This window comes from Stenella coeruleoalba, assembly GCF_951394435.1.
Source record: "Stenella coeruleoalba genome assembly, chromosome: 6".
In the NCBI taxonomy this organism is placed as follows: domain Eukaryota; kingdom Metazoa; phylum Chordata; class Mammalia; order Artiodactyla; family Delphinidae; genus Stenella; species Stenella coeruleoalba.
Window position 1 is genome coordinate 123,625,031 of NC_137151.1, and position 19,545 is coordinate 123,644,575.

The 19,545-nt window shown below is 44.1% G+C and overlaps 1 protein-coding gene across 1 annotated transcript in view; it reads right to left on the reverse strand.

The window, feature by feature from the left end:
* Positions 1-17,474, reverse strand: part of ASB18 (ankyrin repeat and SOCS box containing 18) — a gene marked incomplete at its 5' end in the record, with an annotated part of 40,679 nt that extends 23,205 nt beyond the window's left edge. The window contains 2 exons of the mRNA XM_079924890.1: positions 13,293-13,560; positions 17,234-17,474. Coding sequence (XP_079781016.1) covers positions 13,293-13,560; positions 17,234-17,474 — 509 coding nt within the window. The remainder of the gene's footprint in view (positions 1-13,292; positions 13,561-17,233) is intronic.
* Positions 17,475-19,545: the final 2,071 nt, after the last annotated feature.

Sequence of the window (19,545 nt, forward strand, 5' to 3'; positions counted from 1 at the left end):
GAAAACACAGCCGTGCTTTCCATTGAAAGGAGACTCCCTCTGCGGATCGACTCCCCAGCTGGCTCCAGACGAAGGGTGGGGAAGCCGCTGCCCTGACTTTGATGGAGGAGCGACTCCACTTGGTTTCCCAGGACCTTCTGCTGAGCCTCTCCTTGGGGGACCTGCCACCCGCCCCTTTCTGCTCTGTATTTTCTTCTCCCTCCCTTAGCATCTCCCGGGATGCTAAGCTGTGAGACGATCAAGCATAAAGGTTTACAATTGAAAGGGCTGATGTGAACGGACAAATGCTTAAGGGTAGCGGGGAGATGGAGAGGGAACCTGCCAGCCATTTCCATCCTTGCGTTTCCCTTAGAGCAACAGCTGCCGTTTAATTTGCTTCGGAAGTGTTGGATGGTTGTGGCCGCAGCGGGTATTTTCGGCAAATTCTCCCCGGACGGCGAGTGAGATTCTGCCTTTTGGGGGACTGAGGACTGATTTAGGGAGCAAACTTAGAGAAGTTATAGCTCCACTGTTTGCTTCACTTGCCCTTGAAGGAGTATCTGACTTTCTGGAAGCTTCACCAGTGTCCCCGCCTCAACAAGAAATGGGCAGCCTTTCTCTCCTCCCCCGGCCCCAGCACACTGGATGAAGAGGGAGACCCAGAGGCATCAGAGTGAGGTGAAGAGAAGGAGGAAAAGTGAAATAAAAGACTCTACTCGCTTTTTAGGCAGGGATGAGGGTGAGGTGGGGGGGAGCTGGGACTTGTATGAGAGAACAGTTTTATATGCATATATTTTTTAAGTCAGGTAAATTTGCATACAGAGAAACGCACAGGTGCAGAAATCGGCAAAGGAATAGAAGTTTGTAACCAACATCCCAGCCAAGACGTAGCATATTTTCATCTCTGCAAGAATTTCCTTTGTGTTTGCTACCAGCCAGTCATCACCCCCACAGGCAACCATGGTTCTGAGTTCTCTCACCATGTTTTGCCTTTTCTAGAATTTTCTACTTTTTTGTGTCTGGCTTCTTTAGCTCCACAGAATGTCTTTGACGCTCATCCACATTGTTGCATGCGTGAGTAACTCATTCTGGTTTATTTCTGAGTCATATTTAATTGTATGGACTCACCATAATGAAAAAATTCGTTCTCCTTTTGATACTGATGGGCATTTGGGTATTTCCATCTTTTGGCTCTTATGAATAAAGCTGCTATGAACATTTTAATGTAAGTCTTCTTGTGGACATACGTTCTCATTTCTTTTGGATAAATATCTAGAAGTGGAATTGCTGGTAGGTGTATATTCAACTTTAAAAGAAACTGCTGAACAGTTTTCCAAGGTGGTTACATCATTATACACTCCTAACAGCAGTGTGTGACGTTTCCGTTGCTCCACATTCCTGCCAGTGTTTGGTGTTGTCTGTCTTTTTGACTTTAGCCACCCTCACGGGTGTGACGTAAAGCATATTTCCTCGTGGCTTTAATTTGCGTTTCCCTGATGACGAGTGATGTTGAGCACCTTTCCGTTTGCTTATTGGCCATTTGTATATCTTTCCTGAGGTGTCTGATCAAGGATTTTGCCCAGAGGGTGAAGGTTTGATTTGGCCTGGATTACCTCTTTTAATTCCTGACAGCGAGTTGTCTGTATTCAAATAGAACTTGGCAAGTGACCAGAAAACTGAGGAATCTGCCTGAGATGCCAGACGTGGCAAGGAAGGAGGCTAAACCTACGATAGGACATGTTTGAAAGGTCGTGATTAGAGATGAGCAGAGCTACTTTCTGACTATCGGCAGTTTTTGAAAAAATTAGGTTAACAAGGGAGACGCTACCTCTCAACATCCGTCTCCCTTACGGCGCTTGGCTTTCAAACCTGGCTCTGACGGTTTACACTGTGCCACTTAACGGCAAAACATGGGCTGTTGGTGAGCCTCAGGTTTCTAACCTGTAAACTGGGGATAACCATGCCTTGCAGGCCTGCGGGGAGGATCATAGCATGTAAGACACTTGCAAGTGCTCAGAATGTGAAGTTCTGGACTTCCCTGGTGGTCCAGTGGTTAAGACTCCGTGCTTCCACTGCAGGGACGCGAGTTCGATCCCTGGTCAGGGAACTAAGATCCCACGTGCCGCATGGCAGAAAAGGAAAAAAAAAAAAAAGTGAAGTTCTTCTACAAATATCAAATCATCCAGTGGGAGTAGCCCCTAGCTGACACCTTGTTCTTTAATATTCCTTGAGATGTCTCAAAGTCCTGTTGAAGCAGACCATGTTTTCTCCCCTCCACTTGAACAACGATCCGTCACTCATCTGGGATGTGGAGAGTGGACCGTTTAGTGGAATATACATCGATGCTCATGAGCTGGAACCTCATGCAAGCAAACCTCCTGTTATTAGGCAAAGGCTTTGGGGGTTGGGGCGAGGACTCAGAATAGTTGTCCCTGTTCAAATCCTGACCAGAGAGTGCCTTTCTTTCCTCAGGAAGAGTCATACTTCCTTTCTCTCTGCCCAGATTTCAACGTGCCAGGTCTGAGTTAGAAAAGAATTGTCCAATGATTTTCTTCAATAATTTTTTCCTCCCAAGATAATTAGCTGCTTCCACAAGTCCAATTCTGGCTTACGAATGAATTTTTATTTAGTTGAATTGACACAACTGGGACCAAGAAGTAAACTTGCATGCTTTTTAACTAATATGTTTGTGAAGGAAGCAAACCCTCCTCACTTTTGTTTAAATCAAGACAGCTTTAGATGAGAAAAAGAATCAGGACTCTGTTCATTCTTTTCTCATTTTAATTATCTCAGAATTTGAAAAAGGTCAAGGAGAGGAGTCTGATAATAAATAGGGCGAGGCTGGCATGCAGGCTACTAACGTGAAGAGAGTAACTTTACTGGAACTTTTCTTTTTGGGAAAATCTCTTCAAAAGGCTCCTAGATTAAAGCTCCGATATCCCTTTTTGTGTGTTGAATTCTGAATTCTGAAGCTTGCTGGTTGGAAGGAAGCACAGATAATTTTTTTTTTAAATCCCAGGAACTCAGAGACTCAAAGGTTTTAAAGTCCTGCACCCATGGAGAATTGCTGACTAAAAGGGGAGGCAGCAGAACTGGGTCCCTAGGTGTGGAGACCATTGTCATCAAGAGTAAGAAAATGAAGTGGCTCTGTATGTAGGTCAACGACCCCCTCTCTACTGTAAGGTAAAAAAATTAAGGATGACCTAAAATCTACTATGTATAAAAAGGTTCTGGAGAAAGTAGCTCTTTCCTGTCAAAGTGATAATGTTTATACTACTTGAAGCCAGACCTCCTCGGAGTCTAACTTTAGGGGGACTCTTCAGAGCAAAAGCCGTAGTCTAAACCTCAGGCCCTCTCTGACATCTGTTAACTTTTATCCTTCAAGGTAGTTGGCTATGTTATTGTAGAGGTGTTCAAGGGGACCCGCCAGCATCTTCCATCAAATCATTGATATTCTAAGTCAGCTGTTGCATAGTTCTGCCTGAACTTCTGGTGTGTTCGTCGCATATCTTAAACTTTCCCCCAATAGCGTGGATTTAACGAAGTCAAGACTGTCAAATGAAATCACCGGGGAGAAAGAGTCATGTAGAGAGACGTAAGGAGACAGAAGAGAAAAGGAGAAGAAAAAGAACAGAGAGGAAGAGAAAGACAAAAGAAAAGAGATTTTAAAAGCCCCATGTTAATATAAAGACATTTTAAAAGTCTTTCTTTATTAAACAATGTACTAGATCTGAATGATTTCTGAAACACCAGCTGAAGCCAGGAAATGAGTTTCTGTCGCACAGTGTGTAAGCCGAGTAGCTTGAACGGTCTGCATGTGTCTCAGCTCCGAATGTAAGCTTGTTGGTTTGTCTTAAGGGCTGTTGTCAGGATTCACAATATTTTGTGTTCTGAGTAGGTGATAATCCTCATTTCTTAGTAAAGAGCAATATTTTTCTAATACTGTAAGGTGGAAGTTTGGAGCCCAAGGTATGAAGAAAACTTGGTTTTTAAAACTCCTTCTATTTTAAAATTATTTTAGATTTACAGAAGAGTTGCAAAGATAGTGCAGAGTTCCCAAATGCTCTTCATCCAGCTCTCTCTGAAGTTCACATCTTATATTATTATGGTACCTTTGCCCACATTAAGAAATTAACATCAGTCCAAAACTATTAACTGACTTTGTTTGACTTTCACCACTTTTCCCACTAATGTTCACGTTCTGTTCCAGGATCCAACCCAGGATACCATGCTGCATTTAGAGAAGTTAATTTTGAACAAGAGAAAAGTAAATATAGACATGCATTCTTGGGGGGGTGGGAAGCATGGTGTGTTCCTAGACATGCAATATCATCAAATGGGTTATATTTTCCATAGGAATATGTTATAATTGGGAGTATGTTCTTGACTAGAGATATTACTGGGAATAAATGATAGATGACCAACAAATATGGAGATAAAAGAAACCACAAACCCCATATTAATTAAAAACAGTGAAATGTTTTTTCAATTCTCGTAAGATAGACACAATGATTATACAAGAGGCCTCAGGAATTGCAGTCAGCACCTACGTAATTCTTAACTATATGCAAGGTGCTCTTCTAAACATTTTTCCTACATTAGCTAATTTAATTCTCATAATAACCACCCTACACAGTAGGCTCACATATTACAGTGAGACACAGAAAAATGAAATAACTTACCCAAGCTTGCACAGCTAGTAAGTGTTGGAATTGGGATTCAACCCAGACCTCAGATGTAGCAAACTATGTACTTGTAACATATAAAATTGTAGGGTATAAAAATATGATGAAAACTGAGTGCAATCAATGTAAAACTGCCTAATAATTTTGCCCGTTTTCTTAGTATATAGAAAGACATTTGCTTTGATTTGATTGGCTTATGTCCTTGAATAGAGCTGGTGCCTCTTTCTCTCCTAGAAAATTTCCAGTAGAGATTTACCAGCCCACACTCTCAACTTCGTGCACATAGTGGATTCTACATATGCTTGGCTCAGTGTCTAGCACCTGCTGTAAATTACCTTCCTTTCCTTTGAAACCAAAAGCATCTTGCGGGAATAGACTGTGTATAACACAGCGCAGCCCCAGCACCTTGTAGAGTTCAACAACTTGCGATTGGATGCTTGTAGGGAAGGAATCATTATTGGATGAACTTAGAGCTGTGCTTTTCAAAAATAGATGGGGTTTCTATAATTTTGTCACCAGATGGCAACTTTGTACACCAGCAAATCATCTACCAAATGACTCAAGGATAGAAATTGTAAGTTAAAATGAGGTAGAAGTTAATCTTTATTTAGTATCCATGCAGAATAGCTATCTACTTAGAGCTTTAAAAAAATCATTGAGAAATATATTCATAAGCATTTCTACTTTGACTCTTATACCTACATATCTTATCTCTCACAACTATGCCTTATGTGAATCTGAAATTTACAAAATGAACAAAGTTAAAATAAAGGAAATGTTATTCATACCCAGATGATGGAATTGATAGACAGAAACATTAAAATAGTTATTAGAACTGTATTCCATATATCTGAGAAGCTAGAGGAAAGATTGAACATGTTAAGTAAAGACATGAAAGATATTTTAAAAAGACCTAAGATTGGGCTTCTAAAGTTGAAAATTATAATGTCTGAGATGAAAAATACACTGGATGGGATTAACGGCAGATCAGGGATTTCAGAACAAAAGGTAAATCAATTACATAAGAAAAAAATGCAAAAAAAACAAAGAAACAGAGCATTAGTGAACTGTGGAACAACTTCAAGTGGTGTAACATATATGCAGTTGGAGTCCCTGAGGCAGAAGAGGGGATCATATAGAAAATATGTGAAGGGATATTGCCAACAATTTTCCAAATTTGATGAAAAGTATAAACCCACAGATCCAAGAAATCAGTAAATCTCAAGGACAAGAAACATGAAGAAAACTACATCAAAGCACATCATGATCAAATTGCTTAAAACCAGTGAAACGGAGAAGATATTAAAGTCAGAAAAAAAGGACACTATATACAAAAGAACAAAGATCAGATAGATAGAAGATTTAAAGCTTAAAAATTCAAGTTAGGGCTTCCCTGGTGGTGCAGTGGTTAAGAATCTGCCTGCCGATGCAGGGGACACGGGTTCGAGCCCTGGTCTGGGAATATCCCACATGCCGCGGAACAACTAAGCCCGTGAGCCACAACTACTGAGCCTGTGCGTCTGGAGCCTGTGCTCTGCAATGGGACAGGCTGTGACAGTGAGAGGCCCGTGCACCGCGATGAAGAGTGGCCCCCGCTCACCGCAACTAGAGAAAGCCCTCGCACAGAAACGAAGACCTAACACAGCTAAAAATAAAAATAAATAAATAAATAAATTTATTTAAAAAAAAGAAATAAATAAAAATTCAAGTTAGATGACAGTGGAGCCATGAGTGTAAAACACTGAAAGAAGAAAAGAACCTGTCAACCTAGAATTCTCTACCCAACAAAAGTACCTTTCAAACACTCAGATGAAATAAAGACTTTTTCAAACATACAAACTCCAAAAGGATTCATTCCCAGCAGACCTTCACTATAAGAAATATTAAAGAAAGTCCTCCAAGCAGAAGGAAGATGATCCCAGATGGAATCTTCAGTCTATACAAAGGAATGAAGGGAACTGGAAATAGGAACTACATGGGTAAACATAAAAACTTTTTTTTCTTATTATTTCAATATATTTAAAAGATAATTGACTTTGAACAAAAATAATAACAATGCATTGTGGGACTTATATACAGAAGTAAAATCTATGATACCAATAGTGCAAAGGTCAGGAGGAGAGAGATGGAAGTATAGTGTCATATGGTTTTTATATTATACATGAAGTAGTATAATACAACTTGAGGGTAGACTGTGGTAAAGATGTATACTATAAACCCTAAAGCAACTACTAAAATAACAGAACCAAAAGTTATATATAAAAGTCAAAAAGGGAGATAAAGTGGAATCATGAAAAATACTCAGTATAGAAGAAAGTAGAAAAAGAAGAAAAGGGAACAAAGAATGGATGAGATGAATAGAAAGAAATAACAGGATTTGAACATAATCATATCAAAATCCCATTAAATGTAAATGATCTAAACACCCAACTAAAAGGCAAATACTACCAGATTGGATTAAAAAAGATTCAATTATAACCTGCCTACAAGAAATCCACTTTAAAAATAAAGACACAAACTGAGCATGGCCTTCAATCAATAGTCAGCAAGGAACTGAGACCTTCAGTTCAACAGTCCCAAAGAACTGAATTCTGCCTATAACTATATGAATTTTATAGCAGATTCTTCCCCAGTTGACCCTTCAGGTGAGACCCTAGCCCTTGTTGACACCTTGATGGCAGTCATATGAGAGACTCTGCAGTAGAGGACCCAGTGAAGCCACACCCAAACTCTACCCACAGAAACCATGAGACAATAAATGGGTGTTGTAGTAAGTCTCTAAGTTTGTGGTAATTTGTTACATGGCAACAGATAACTAATGCAAATGGAAAAGGGTATACTATGCTAACACTAATCAAAGGAAATCTATATTAATGTCAGACTGGATATTTTAAAGCAGACAAAGGAGACTTCAGAGCAAAGAATATTACCAGAGATAAAGAATATCTTTTAATAATGATGTCAGTTCTTCAAGAGGCAATAAAAATGCTAAACATCTATGTAACTAATAATAGAGCTTCAAAATATTTGAAACAAAACTGATAGAACTGCAAAGAGAAATAGACAAATCTATGATTATAGTCAAGGATTTCAACACTCCTCTTTCAATAACCTGTAAAACTAGTAGGCAGAAAATCAGTAAGGATATAGGAGTTTTATACAACATTATTAAGCAACTTGACTTAATTGACATTTATACAACACACCACCCAACAACTGCAGAATATGCATTCTTTTCTGGTGCACATGGAAATTTTACCAAGGTAGAATATATTTTGGATCATAAAACTAGACTCAATAAATTTCAAAGGAGTAAAGTGATACAAAGTAAGTTCTCTCACTATAATGGAATTAAATTAGAAATAAATAATAGAAAGATATCTGGAAAATACCCAAATATTTGGAAACTAAATAACATGTTTTTATACAACCTATGTTTCAAAGAAAAAAAAATCAAAAGGAAAAAATTTAAAGGGAAATTAGAAAATATTTAAAACTGATTGAAAGTGAAATTTTAACATATTAAAACTTGTGGGATTCAGCTAAAGTAGTACATAGAGGGTACATGTATAACACTGAAAGCCTATATTAGAAAATAAAAATCATCAAAGACATCAGCTTCCATCTTAAGAAATAGAAGAACAAGAACAAATAAAACTCAATGTAAGTAAAGAAAGGAGGACAATAAAGATCCTATCAAGAATGAATGAAAAAATAAAACAGTAAAACAAGAAAGAAAATCAGTAAAACCCAAAACAAGACTGAACAGGGAAGAAAGAATAAAAGTCACAAATTCCAGTATCATGAATGAGAATGATGATTCTACAGATTCTGCAGCTATTAAATGGATAATAGGGAACAACTTTATGACAATAAATTTAACAATTGAAAGAGATAAATGTCTTGAAAGATACAAGCTATCAAAGCTCACTCAAAAAGAGAGAAATATCCTGAATAGCACTATAGCCATTAAAGAAATTGAATTCATAGCCAAAAACCTTCTCATAAAGAAAACTCCAGGCCAAGATAGCTTCACGGATGAATTCTACCAAACATTTAAGGAAGAAATAATAACAATTTTGCACAAGCTTTTCCAGAAAATAGACAAGAAGGGGACACTTCTCAACTATTCTTGAGGCCAGCATTACTCAGATATCAAAACCAGACAAAAACATTACAAGAAAAAACTACAGATCAATACCTTTCATGAACATAGGTGCAGATTGAAAAAACTTCAACAAATCAAACCTAGCAATTTATAAACTGTGGTCTGAAGAATGCAAGGTTGGTTTAACATTTGAAAATCAATCAGTGTAAATAATTATATTAACAGGCTAAAAAATACACCATATGATCAACTCAATATATGCAGAAAAAGCATTTAGAAAATTCAATATCCATTCATAGTAGAAACTCTCAGCAGAGTAGGGATAGAAAGGCACTCTTTCAATCCGAAAAATGTCATCTACATCTAATATCATACTTAACGGTGAAAGATTTAATTCCTCTAAGATTACAAATAAGGAAAGTTGTCTGCTCTCGTTACTTCTATTCAACATTGTACTGGGGGTTTTATCTAGTGCAATAAAGCAAGAAAAAGTACTACAAGGCATCCAGATTGGAAAAGGAGTAAAACTCTTTTTATTTGCAGATGACATGATTGTCTACATAGAAATCTTATGGAATCTATGATAGGCTACTAGAACAGTTAGTAAGCTTAGCAAGGTTGCAGGTTTCAAATTAACATACAAAAATAGCTTCTTATCAATTTATATAGTAGCTACCACAACAGAGATTTGAATAAAAATATCACTTTCAGGGCTTCCCTGGTGGTGCAGTGGTTGAGAGTCCAGTGGTTGAGAGTCCAGTGGTTGAGAGTCCATTTAAAAAAAAATGTTAAAAAAAAATCATTTTCAAAAGCATCAAAAATATGAAATACTTAGGGATATATCTGACAAAATATGTTTAAGCCCTGCACACTAAAAACTATAAAACAAAGCTGAAAGAAACTAAAGATCTAAATTATTGGAGAGATTTACCAGGTTCATGGGTTGAAAGATTCAATATTTTTAAGTCAAGTCTCCCCAAACTGATCTATAGATTCACATTAACCTCAGTCAAAACCCAGCAGCTTTTTTTGTAGAAATTGACAAACTGATTTTAAAATTTATGTGGAAATGCGAAGAGGCTAGAACAGCCAAATCAACTTCGAAAATGAAGAATGATGCTGGAGAACTTATACTACCTGACTTGAAGATTTCTTACAGAGTTACAATATTCAATACAATGTGGTACTGGGGTCAAAAAGGACCAATAGAGCAATGGAATGGAGTAGAGACACAGAACCACAGCTCTGCCGTGGAGCCCCAGCGACTTGCACGTATCCACACAGGCCATGCAAACAAAAGTTTGAACCACTGCTGACCTATGTGATCTTCCAGAATGAAAGTCTTGTAAGGAGTTGCTACAAGACCATCGTCCACTCACCTCCCTACGGCCCCTGGGAGGCCGTCCTGAGACGTTTCTCATCACCTCCTGGGTTCTGATGAGGTTTGGGACTTCCTGCCTTGCCCCCCTCAGAGTAGAGCTGCAGTCTGTAAAGCCGCTCACCTGAGGTCTAGATTTGGGTGTTCTGTATCAGGGTCTCCTGCAACTCACATTGCCATTGTCTGGCCCCTTTCGTTTGGGTGTTGTCCTTTGTGGTGTGTGGGACAGGGACCGTGCAGAATTGGTACTTCTGGCTATTACTCTTTTCACTGTTTATGTAAGCGTTAAAAGTCCGAATCTACGAGTGGCTCTGTGGATCTTTACCAGTTGAATCGGTCAGGCCTTGCCCTGTGTGTGTACTTGACAAGAGAGCCGGAAATAAACCCAGACATATGTAGTCGGTTGATTTTCAACAGAAGCGGAAAGGCAAATCCATGGAGAAAGGAAAGGCTTTTTGACAGATGGATATCCACATGCAGAGAAAAAGAAGCTTCAATCCATACCTCACACCATATTCAGATATTAACTCAAAATGGGCCACAGACTTAAATGTAACATATAAAATTATTTTAAAAATTTTAGAGGAAAACATAGGAGGAAATGTTTGTGGCCATGGTTGGGCAAAGATTTTTTTTTTTTAAAGCTAAAATAACCCAACACAATCCCTAAAAGAAAAAAAATGATCAGCTGGATGCCACCAAAAGCAAGAACTTCTGTTCTCCAAAAGACACTTTTTTTTTTTTTTTTTTTTTTGCGGTACACGGGCCTCTCACTGTTGTGGCCTCTCCCGTTGTGCAGCACAGGCTCCGGACACGCAGGCTCAGCGGCCATGGCTCACGGGCCCAGTCGCTCCACGGCATGTGGGATCTTCCCGGACCGGGGCACGAACCCATATCCCCAGAATCGGCAGGCGGACTCTCAACAACTGTGCCACCAGGGAAGCCCCAAAAGACACTTTTAAGGAAAGAAAATATAACCCAGAAACTGGGAGATAATATTTATAAATCGCATGCCTGACAAGGGACTTGTATCCAGAATATATAAAGAAATCTCAAAATTTAAGAAGAAAACAAACAACCCAATATTTTCAAAGGGCACAAGATTTGAACAGGCACTTCACCAAAGAAGATAAATGGATGGCAAATAATTACATGAGAAGATGCCCAACATCACTTGTCATCAGGGGGATGCAAATCAAAACTACAATGGAATATTCCTAAGTACCTAAAGAATGTCTACAGCTAAAGAGTGACCATACCAAGTATTGGAGAGGATGGGAAGCATCTAGAACATTCATATATTGCTGGTGGGAATGTAAAATGGTAGATCCAATTTGGAAGGTCATTTCCTAAAAGATTATCTTTTAGTCATATCATGTGACACAGCTCTGCCTAGGTATTTATCCAGGAGAAACGAAAGCGGATACCCAGAAAAAGGCTGGTACACAAATGTTCATAGCGACTTTATTTGTAACAGCCCCAAGCCTGAAACAGTCAAGTGTCTTTCAGCATATGAGTGGATAGATACATTGTGTTATCCTCTACCCTGGAATATCACTCAGCAATGAAGAGGAGTGAATTATGGATACACACAACAGTATGACAGCTCTCAAAGTATTGGGATTGACATGTACACACTGTTCTATTTAAAATAGATAACCAACAAGGACCTACTGCATAGCACAGGGAACTCTGCTCAATATTCTGTAATAACCTAAATGGGAAAAGAATTTGAAGAAAGAATAGATACATGTATATGTTGAACTGAATCACTTTGCTGTACCCCTGAAAGTAACACAGTTAATCGACTATGCTCCAATATAAAATGAAAATAAAAAATACAATATATGCTTCAAAGCAAATCTTAAAGTAATATTGCTGCATGAAAGAAGCCAGACAAAAGAGACTACATTCCATTCACATAAAATTCTAGTAAATTCAGACTAAACTATAGTGACCAAAAGCAGATCAGTGGGAAATTGGAGGAGCAGGAGGGAGAGATTACAATGGGACAAGGGAACCTTTTGCTGGTGATGGCTGGGTTCACTATCTTGATTACAGGGATGGTTTCATGAGTGCATGCCTGTGTCCAGATTTATCAGATTGTATACTGATATACAATGCGCAGTTTACTATATGCAATTACAACGCAGTAAAGCTGCTTTTGAAAAATATATTGTTTTCAGTCACTTTCCTTCAAGACTCCTGGTCGTCCACGTGCCTTTCTGAGTCCCTGCTCCACGTGACATTGGTAGGCGGTGCCCCTCCGCCTTGGTCCCTGAGAGCCCAGTAGTCCTGCCTGCCTGCGCTTGACATGGTGATTTTATTTAATCGTCATCACAGAGACAGAGGCCAAGAAATTTTGATCCCAAGAACAGGGACTAAAAGAAATGTCAAGATGACACAACGCAAGCTGGGCCTCCGGAACAGAAATCCTATGCAATGACGCGGTGGGCCCCCGCCGTCTCTCCCAGGACCTACTGGACCCCGAGGGGACAGACCCTCCGCAAGGACAGCCGCGAGGCTGGACCCGGCACCATCAGAACTTCCAGAACCCCGGCACCTGGGAGGGGGTGGGCCCCGAAAACGCGGGCGCAGCTCGGCTGGCTTGTGGGACGCCGAAGCCCCGCCCGAGGAGCTAACCATTTATGTCACACTGTGACAATTATTCTGCATAAAATTATCATTAAAAACCCTAATTTTTCAGCCTCCAACCCCGCCAGTGGCCTTTTAGCATTCTCCAGCGCCGGCGTCTGCGGGCCGGTGATCACCGGCTCATTACCTCCGTGTGGCGCCTGCCCCCCCCGCGCTCGCAATCAAGCGCTAATTAAGCCGGCGCGGGGCCCGGGCTGGGGCCGAGGCCCGGGCGGGGGACCCGGTGGCCTCCAAGGGGCTCTGACGGACGTGGCCGAGAGCTCCCGGATCTGGGTCCCGGTCCGGGCGGGGTCAGGCGGCGGGCGGGGCCGAGGCCGAGGGTCTGGGGGCGGGGCCTGCGGGGGTGGACTTGGGGGCGGGGCCTGGAGCGGTGACACAGGCCTGGTCCGGGGTCTGAGTGGGGTCGGGCGCTGAGGGCGTCCGGGGGCAGGGTCAGGGGTCGGGGGTCGAGGGTCGGGTGGGTGGCCGGGGCCACCCGGCTCCTTACCCCAGCGAGGCGGCCGTGCGGCAGAGGTGCAGGGGCGCCAGGCCGTCGGCGCTGAGCAGGTCGGGGTCGGCGCGATGCTGCAGCAGCAGCTGGGCGCAGGCCGTGTGGCCCCCCAGGCAGGCCTCGTGCAGGGCGCCGCGGCCGCCGGGGCTGGCGTCGGGGTCCGCGCCGCGGCTGAGCAGGTGGCGCACGCAGGCCGTGTGGCCCCGGGCCGCGGCGATGCACAGGGGCGTGGTGAGCTCGCGCTTGTACTCCAGGGTCCAGAGGCCTGGGGGTGGAGGGGAGGTGGGGAGAGGTCAGGTGAGTCGGGGGACGCTGGTGGGGAGCGGTGTCCATTAAGACTGAAATAGGGTGAAACCATCTCTTAGAAGCAGGTACCAGGTGGGCACGTAGGGAGATACACAAAGATGCTCAGGGTTCGGGACAGAGAGACCCAGTGAGGTGCAACTGGATCAGGGATGAGGGATGGAGGGAGGCCTGGGGGTAGAGGTGAAAGGGCCCTGACAGAGAGGGGCAGAGAGGTAGCAAGGGAAAGAAGTGCAGGAAGAGGGGAGAAAGAGAGTAACAGCACACAGGGCAGAGACACACTGGAAAGACAGAGATGGAGAAGCAGGGAGAGAAGAAATACAAAGGAGAGATTGGGGTGGGCGGTTATTGAGAAGCACGAGGGTTTTGCGAAATATGAGGGTAACTTGGTTAAGATTTGAGGAGTTAAAAGCTGAACAAGCAGGGTGGACAGTGGGAGAATTTACGTGAGGAATTCACATTTTCCAGACTCTGAATTAGGGGCAGCTTGAGGGAGGAAAGTGAGCTGTGGATTTTTCTGGAATCCAAGCCCTCTCTTTTCGAGCCCCGAATTTACCCCTTTATCATTAAGAGGAGAAGACAACAGACAAAACAAACTGACCCCCATCACCAAGGTTGCTCGAGAAAAGGACTCGGAAAGTTTAGTTGTCTTGGAAGTGGCCGGGTTTCAGAAGCACCCTTTGATGTGGTGGTCTGCATTGAGCACAATTCTGGTTTGTTCCTTTGCGCTCTTTAGGGTTGTGTGTGTGTGTGTGTGTGTGTGTGTGTGTGTGTGTGTAGGGTTGCTCTTTCTTGAGGGATGAATGGAGCAGGAACTATACATTTCACTTCTCTGAAAACTTTGGGCTTTCAAAAGGCCTGTGGAAGGTTGTTAGCAGCCATGGGCACTCCTGGAAATGGGGGAGAGCTGTCCCTGGTGAATACACTTCAAGGGACAGGATTTCACATGGCAGGGATGCCTTCTGATAATGATGGAAGAATCGATACTGTGGCTGTAATGAGCTGTGGAGGAGACCCTTTTCACAGGCCACCTCCTTCCCGGGACCCATGCTGAGCAGTTTGAAAGACCACTCGTAATTACGTACCTCCATGCAGCGCACGGTTCCAGCCCGCCCCGCGTCCCCAAGGCCCAGCCTGGAGGTTGTGCACGCTCGGTGGGGGAAGAGGGGGCCTGTCGTCCTGGTGGTGGGTGATGGTGGCTGGAGGCCCTGCGGACGTGGGCCTGCATGGGTTTGAGCTGCCCTGCCCAGTGAAGACTGGGTCTGATTTGAGGGGCATGATGGATATGACCGTAACAGTGACCTACATTCTTGTAGGAGCAGCTCCTGGTTGTTGATTCTACTCATTTTCCTGAGATAGGAAGTTTACTTACTGCGGGTCAAGGAAGGGGGTACTCGATTTTCTAGGGCATGCTAAATTCCCACCATCAGCTCTGTTCACCCACCCAAGATTCCCAAGTCTTCCCCTGGACTGACGGGAAGGGGCCTTGGCTGGGTATTTAGCTCAGCCATAGCTTAGGGCCAGCCCCCTTCTCCAGGTCCCTGGAGATGCTGATGAGCTTCTATCAGGCCTTCCAGAGAGTCCCGTTCAAAGGCAGCTCTCTCATTCAGTAAACCTGAATCATCAATCAGCTTCCTGTAAATCGCACCCTTGGTCCAGGTTCTGCCACCAGGGAGAGCACAGGAGCAGGCTTCTCCCCATGTGATACCTCCCTCTAAACGTCCACTCCTCCATGCTAATGCTTTCCTGGCACCGCGAGCTTGATGGGCCAGCATTCCATCGTGGGTGTGGTACCCAGGAGCCAGCCACTGTGAACCTGTGTATCCCCTTCCCCATGCCTCCCTTCAGGAGGAGCTGAATTGGCCTCCAGGAAGTCCTCGTATGAGCGAGGGCAGTGTCGGGGCCACTGTTCTCAGCCTGGGTTTGGTCATTTCTGCTACTGGATCAGCTGGGAGAATTCAGGTGGCTGAGCTGAAAGAGCCCAGAGTCCAGAAGTGTCCATCCTCTCTTCCCAGCCTGCACTGAGGCCTCAGGCCAGCACTAACTCCCAGGGCTGCCCTTTTGCTCGGTAATATCTCAGGTCCCCTCACTGCCACAATGCTCTAATCTCCTGTCGTACAGCGGTGCCATGGAAAAACAGCAAACTTAGGGGTGGAAAGATTGAGGGGGAAAACAGGAAGGAGGCTTTGGTTCAGACCATGAACTGACATTAATATCTATCAATGCAACATCTGAGTGTGTGTGTGTCCAGGGCTGCGAGGCATGTGATTAAAAAAGACATTAATAGAACATTCAAGCAGTTGGCGTTCTTGGTTGAATGGTCACACAGCCCTCTGGAGGAAGATGTGGGCCCCATCTGGGACAGGTGAGGGAGAGGAGACCCAAAAAGGCTCTGGGGTGCCTTTGGCTGGGAGGGGTTTTGGCCCAGACTAGACCTGCGTGTGCCTTCCCCGCAGCCTCTGCCGCCTCGCTGGTGGCTCTGAGCTGCTTAGCCCTTTGGCAGGGTTTGGGTTTATTCCCTTCTCCCTGTGTGAGGTGTACACAGACTGGATCAGTGCTCTGGCAACCGCCCTTCCTCATTCTTGGCCTGCCAGAGATCACGAGTCAGGGCCACGGGGCACTGGCCATTGGCCCACTGACCACAGAGTCTGAAACCCTCACAGGTTCCGACACACGAACCCTCTCGGTAAACATGTGGCATCGGGATGCCCGGGAGGAAGGGTGCCCAAGGCAGAGTGCCAGCCAAGGGGGTCACACTGCAGCCTGATGGCCAGAAGGTCTGTTCATCCCAGATGGGGTGAGGGGACTTCTCTCTACCTGGGGGTAGGTTTGCCTGCCCGGCACATAGCGACAGTGTCCAGGCGACAAGAATGCAGACATATACAACTTAAGGACCTCTGGTTTCTCCCCCTCCTTCCCCTTCCCAGGCTCCCCTGGGTTCCAGGAGGAGCGTCTCCCGAGAGCTGTTCCTCCACGACGCTGGCTGTGTCCCAGCTTCCCCGCTGGAGCCGTGGTGCTCACGGATTCACAGGGGAAACTAGCCCATGGCTGCTCGCCAGGGGCCCGCTCCAGGCGCACCCAAAGGAGAGGCTGTACTTTATCTCTGCCTCCCTGGCTGCTGGATCCAGGCTCTGGCAGATCAGCATTCAAACCAAAGCTCTTTTTAAAGACAAGAGGCACCTCCAGCGTGGGAAGGGCCCTTCTCACCAACAGCTTGGCCTTTCCAGTTTGATCTCTCTCATCTCTCACCTAAAAGCTACATCTTAGGGCTTCCCTGGTGGCGCAGTGGTTGAGAGTCCACCTGCCGATGCAGGGGACGCGGGTTCGTGCCCCGGTCCGGGAAGATCCCACATGCCGCGGAGCGGCTGGGCCCGTAAGCCACGGCCGCTGAGCCTGCGCGTCCGGAGCCTGTGCTCCGCAACGGGAGAGGCCACAGCAGTGAGAGGCCCGCGTATCGCAAAAAACAAAACAAAACAAAAACTACTTCTTAAAAATCATGCACGCAGAGTTTGGCTTCTAGATGTCTTTTGCTCGAGTATGTTAAAGGCAGCACCCGTGTGAGCAGTCTACACACAGAGGTGTGTTAGTAGCTCCTTAAAAAAATAAATAACCGGGCTTTAAAGGAGGAAAGGTACCTGACGGTCCAAACGTGGCCGGGGATTTCACCTGCCACTCCATCTCATCCTTCTTGATCTCAAACACCACGTTGGCGTCCTGGAAGAACTGGTCCATGAGGAGCTTAAGACGGTCCAGGTCTCCCGTGACCAAGGCAGCATGGTACTCGAGCACCGGCCACCCAGCTCTTGCTTGAGGCTCTTTTCCCATCTTCTGAAAGATCTGAAGTTTCCCTGTAACTGGCTCTGGCTGTCTCTTCATTGCAGTGCCGATGATCTCAGAAAAGTTCTCCAGGAAGGGGAAAGATGGTCTTATGGAGTGTGAGCTATTTCTATTGTTATTACTCAATTGTCATCCAGCTGGGGCTCGGGTGGTGGTGTATTTTTAACTCCTGTGGGCTCTGATGTGATAATGGTTACTTGATATGGCCAGCATCACGTGACCACTAATACGCCAAAGAGCTCAGCCACCCCCTTGTGATTGTATAGATGTAAACTCTAGAGACAGGCACATCTGTATATCTTCCAAACAGCTCTCCGCACGACAAGGGCAGACACAGCCTGAAATAGGCAGGGCTTCTCTTTCCTGCTCTGTAGTGTGTCTTCTTGCTTTCATCCCGTCCACTTCCTTAGCTGCTGTGGCCAGTGGTGAACGGATGTGTATTCTGAGGGCTGTGTCAGTCCCAAGGCTGTGTGAAGGAGGCCCAGCTGGACACTGCAAATGACCGGGCTGTGCACAAGTGTCCCCGGGTGGGAGGCTCCGTAGTAGGACACACCAGTGATTTCCAAAGGCATCATCTGGGGCCCCAGGTGGCCTGTGAGTTTCTTCCAGTTGTTGAGAACTGATCCCAAAATGCACATCCCTTGCTGAAGATGAGAGATGCCACAATTTTTTTTTTAATGGATGGTAACAGTTCTTTATTAGTAACTTACTAGCTACTTGCTACACTGTAGTTCAGGGCTTTATTTTATTGTCTAAAAATTAATAAAGTCTAAAAATAGAGTTACCATATGATCCAGCAATCCCACTCCTGGGCATATATCCAGAAAAGATGAAAACTCTAATTCAAAAAGATACATGCACCCCTATGTTCATAGCAGCACTATTTACAATAGCCAAGACATGGAAACAACCTAAACGTCCATCGACAGATGAATGGATAAAGAAGGTGTGATCTATCTATCATCTATCTATCTATCTATCTATCTATCTATCTATCTATCTATCTATCTGCCTATTTATCTATCTATCTATCTATCATGGAATATCACTCAGCCATAAAAAAGAAGGAAATAATGCCATTTGCAGCAACATAGATGGAGATTATCATACTAAGGGAAGTAAGTCAGACAGAGAAAGACAAATATGATATCACTTACATGTAGAATCTAAAAAAATGATAAAGATGAACTTATTTACAAAACAGAAATAGACTCACACACATAGAAAATAAACTCATGGTTACCAAAAGGGAAAGCGGGGGAGGGAGGGATAAATTGCGAATTTGGGATTAATAGATACACACTACTATATATAAAATAGATAAACAACAAGGACCTACTATAGTACAGGGAACTATGTTCAATACCTTGTAATAACCTATAATGGAAAAGAATCTGAAAAATAATATATATATATTCATATATATATATATATATATATAAAACTGAGTCAATTTGCTGTACACCTGAATCATTGTAAATCAACTATACTTCAATGGAAAGTTTTTTAAAAAATTAATAAGGTCACTGTTTTCTTATAACATAGATAAAACACAATTCTCATATATGTTTTCCAATTCTTGTTTTTCCCCTGCTAGGAAGCTGGGATGGGCCAGTGCAGTTGGCTGACAGGATCCTGTGCCACGTCTATGTGACTTACAATAAAAAATGTGACCAGAGGCTAGAGGGAGGAAGGAGAGTCGGGAGGGCACTGCCTGGACCAGCAAAGGGGGTGGAGCATGCGCCCAGGAGAGTTAGGCACAGAGGTTCCGGGGGAGGGAGGTGTGCGTATCAGTAGCCACCAACCTCTCAGTGCCAGCGGTAGCCCAGGGATCGTGGGACCCATTGCTATGTGGTGTTGCAGTCAAACAGCATAGAGACAGCAGGAGAAAAGACCTGATGTCAAGGGTTAGGGCTCACGAGGCAGCACCTCTTTAGTCAGAGCTGGACTTCGTAAGCACCCTCTTTTCCCATGTCCCTCTCTCTCACTCTCATTCACTCCCCAAAGCTGCCCCCTGACCACCCCCTGCCTCTCTCTAAGTCCCTCTAAAGCCTGAGCAGGATCTCTCAGAGTAATCTGGCCCCTGGGGTGCCCCTTTCATTGAGATTTT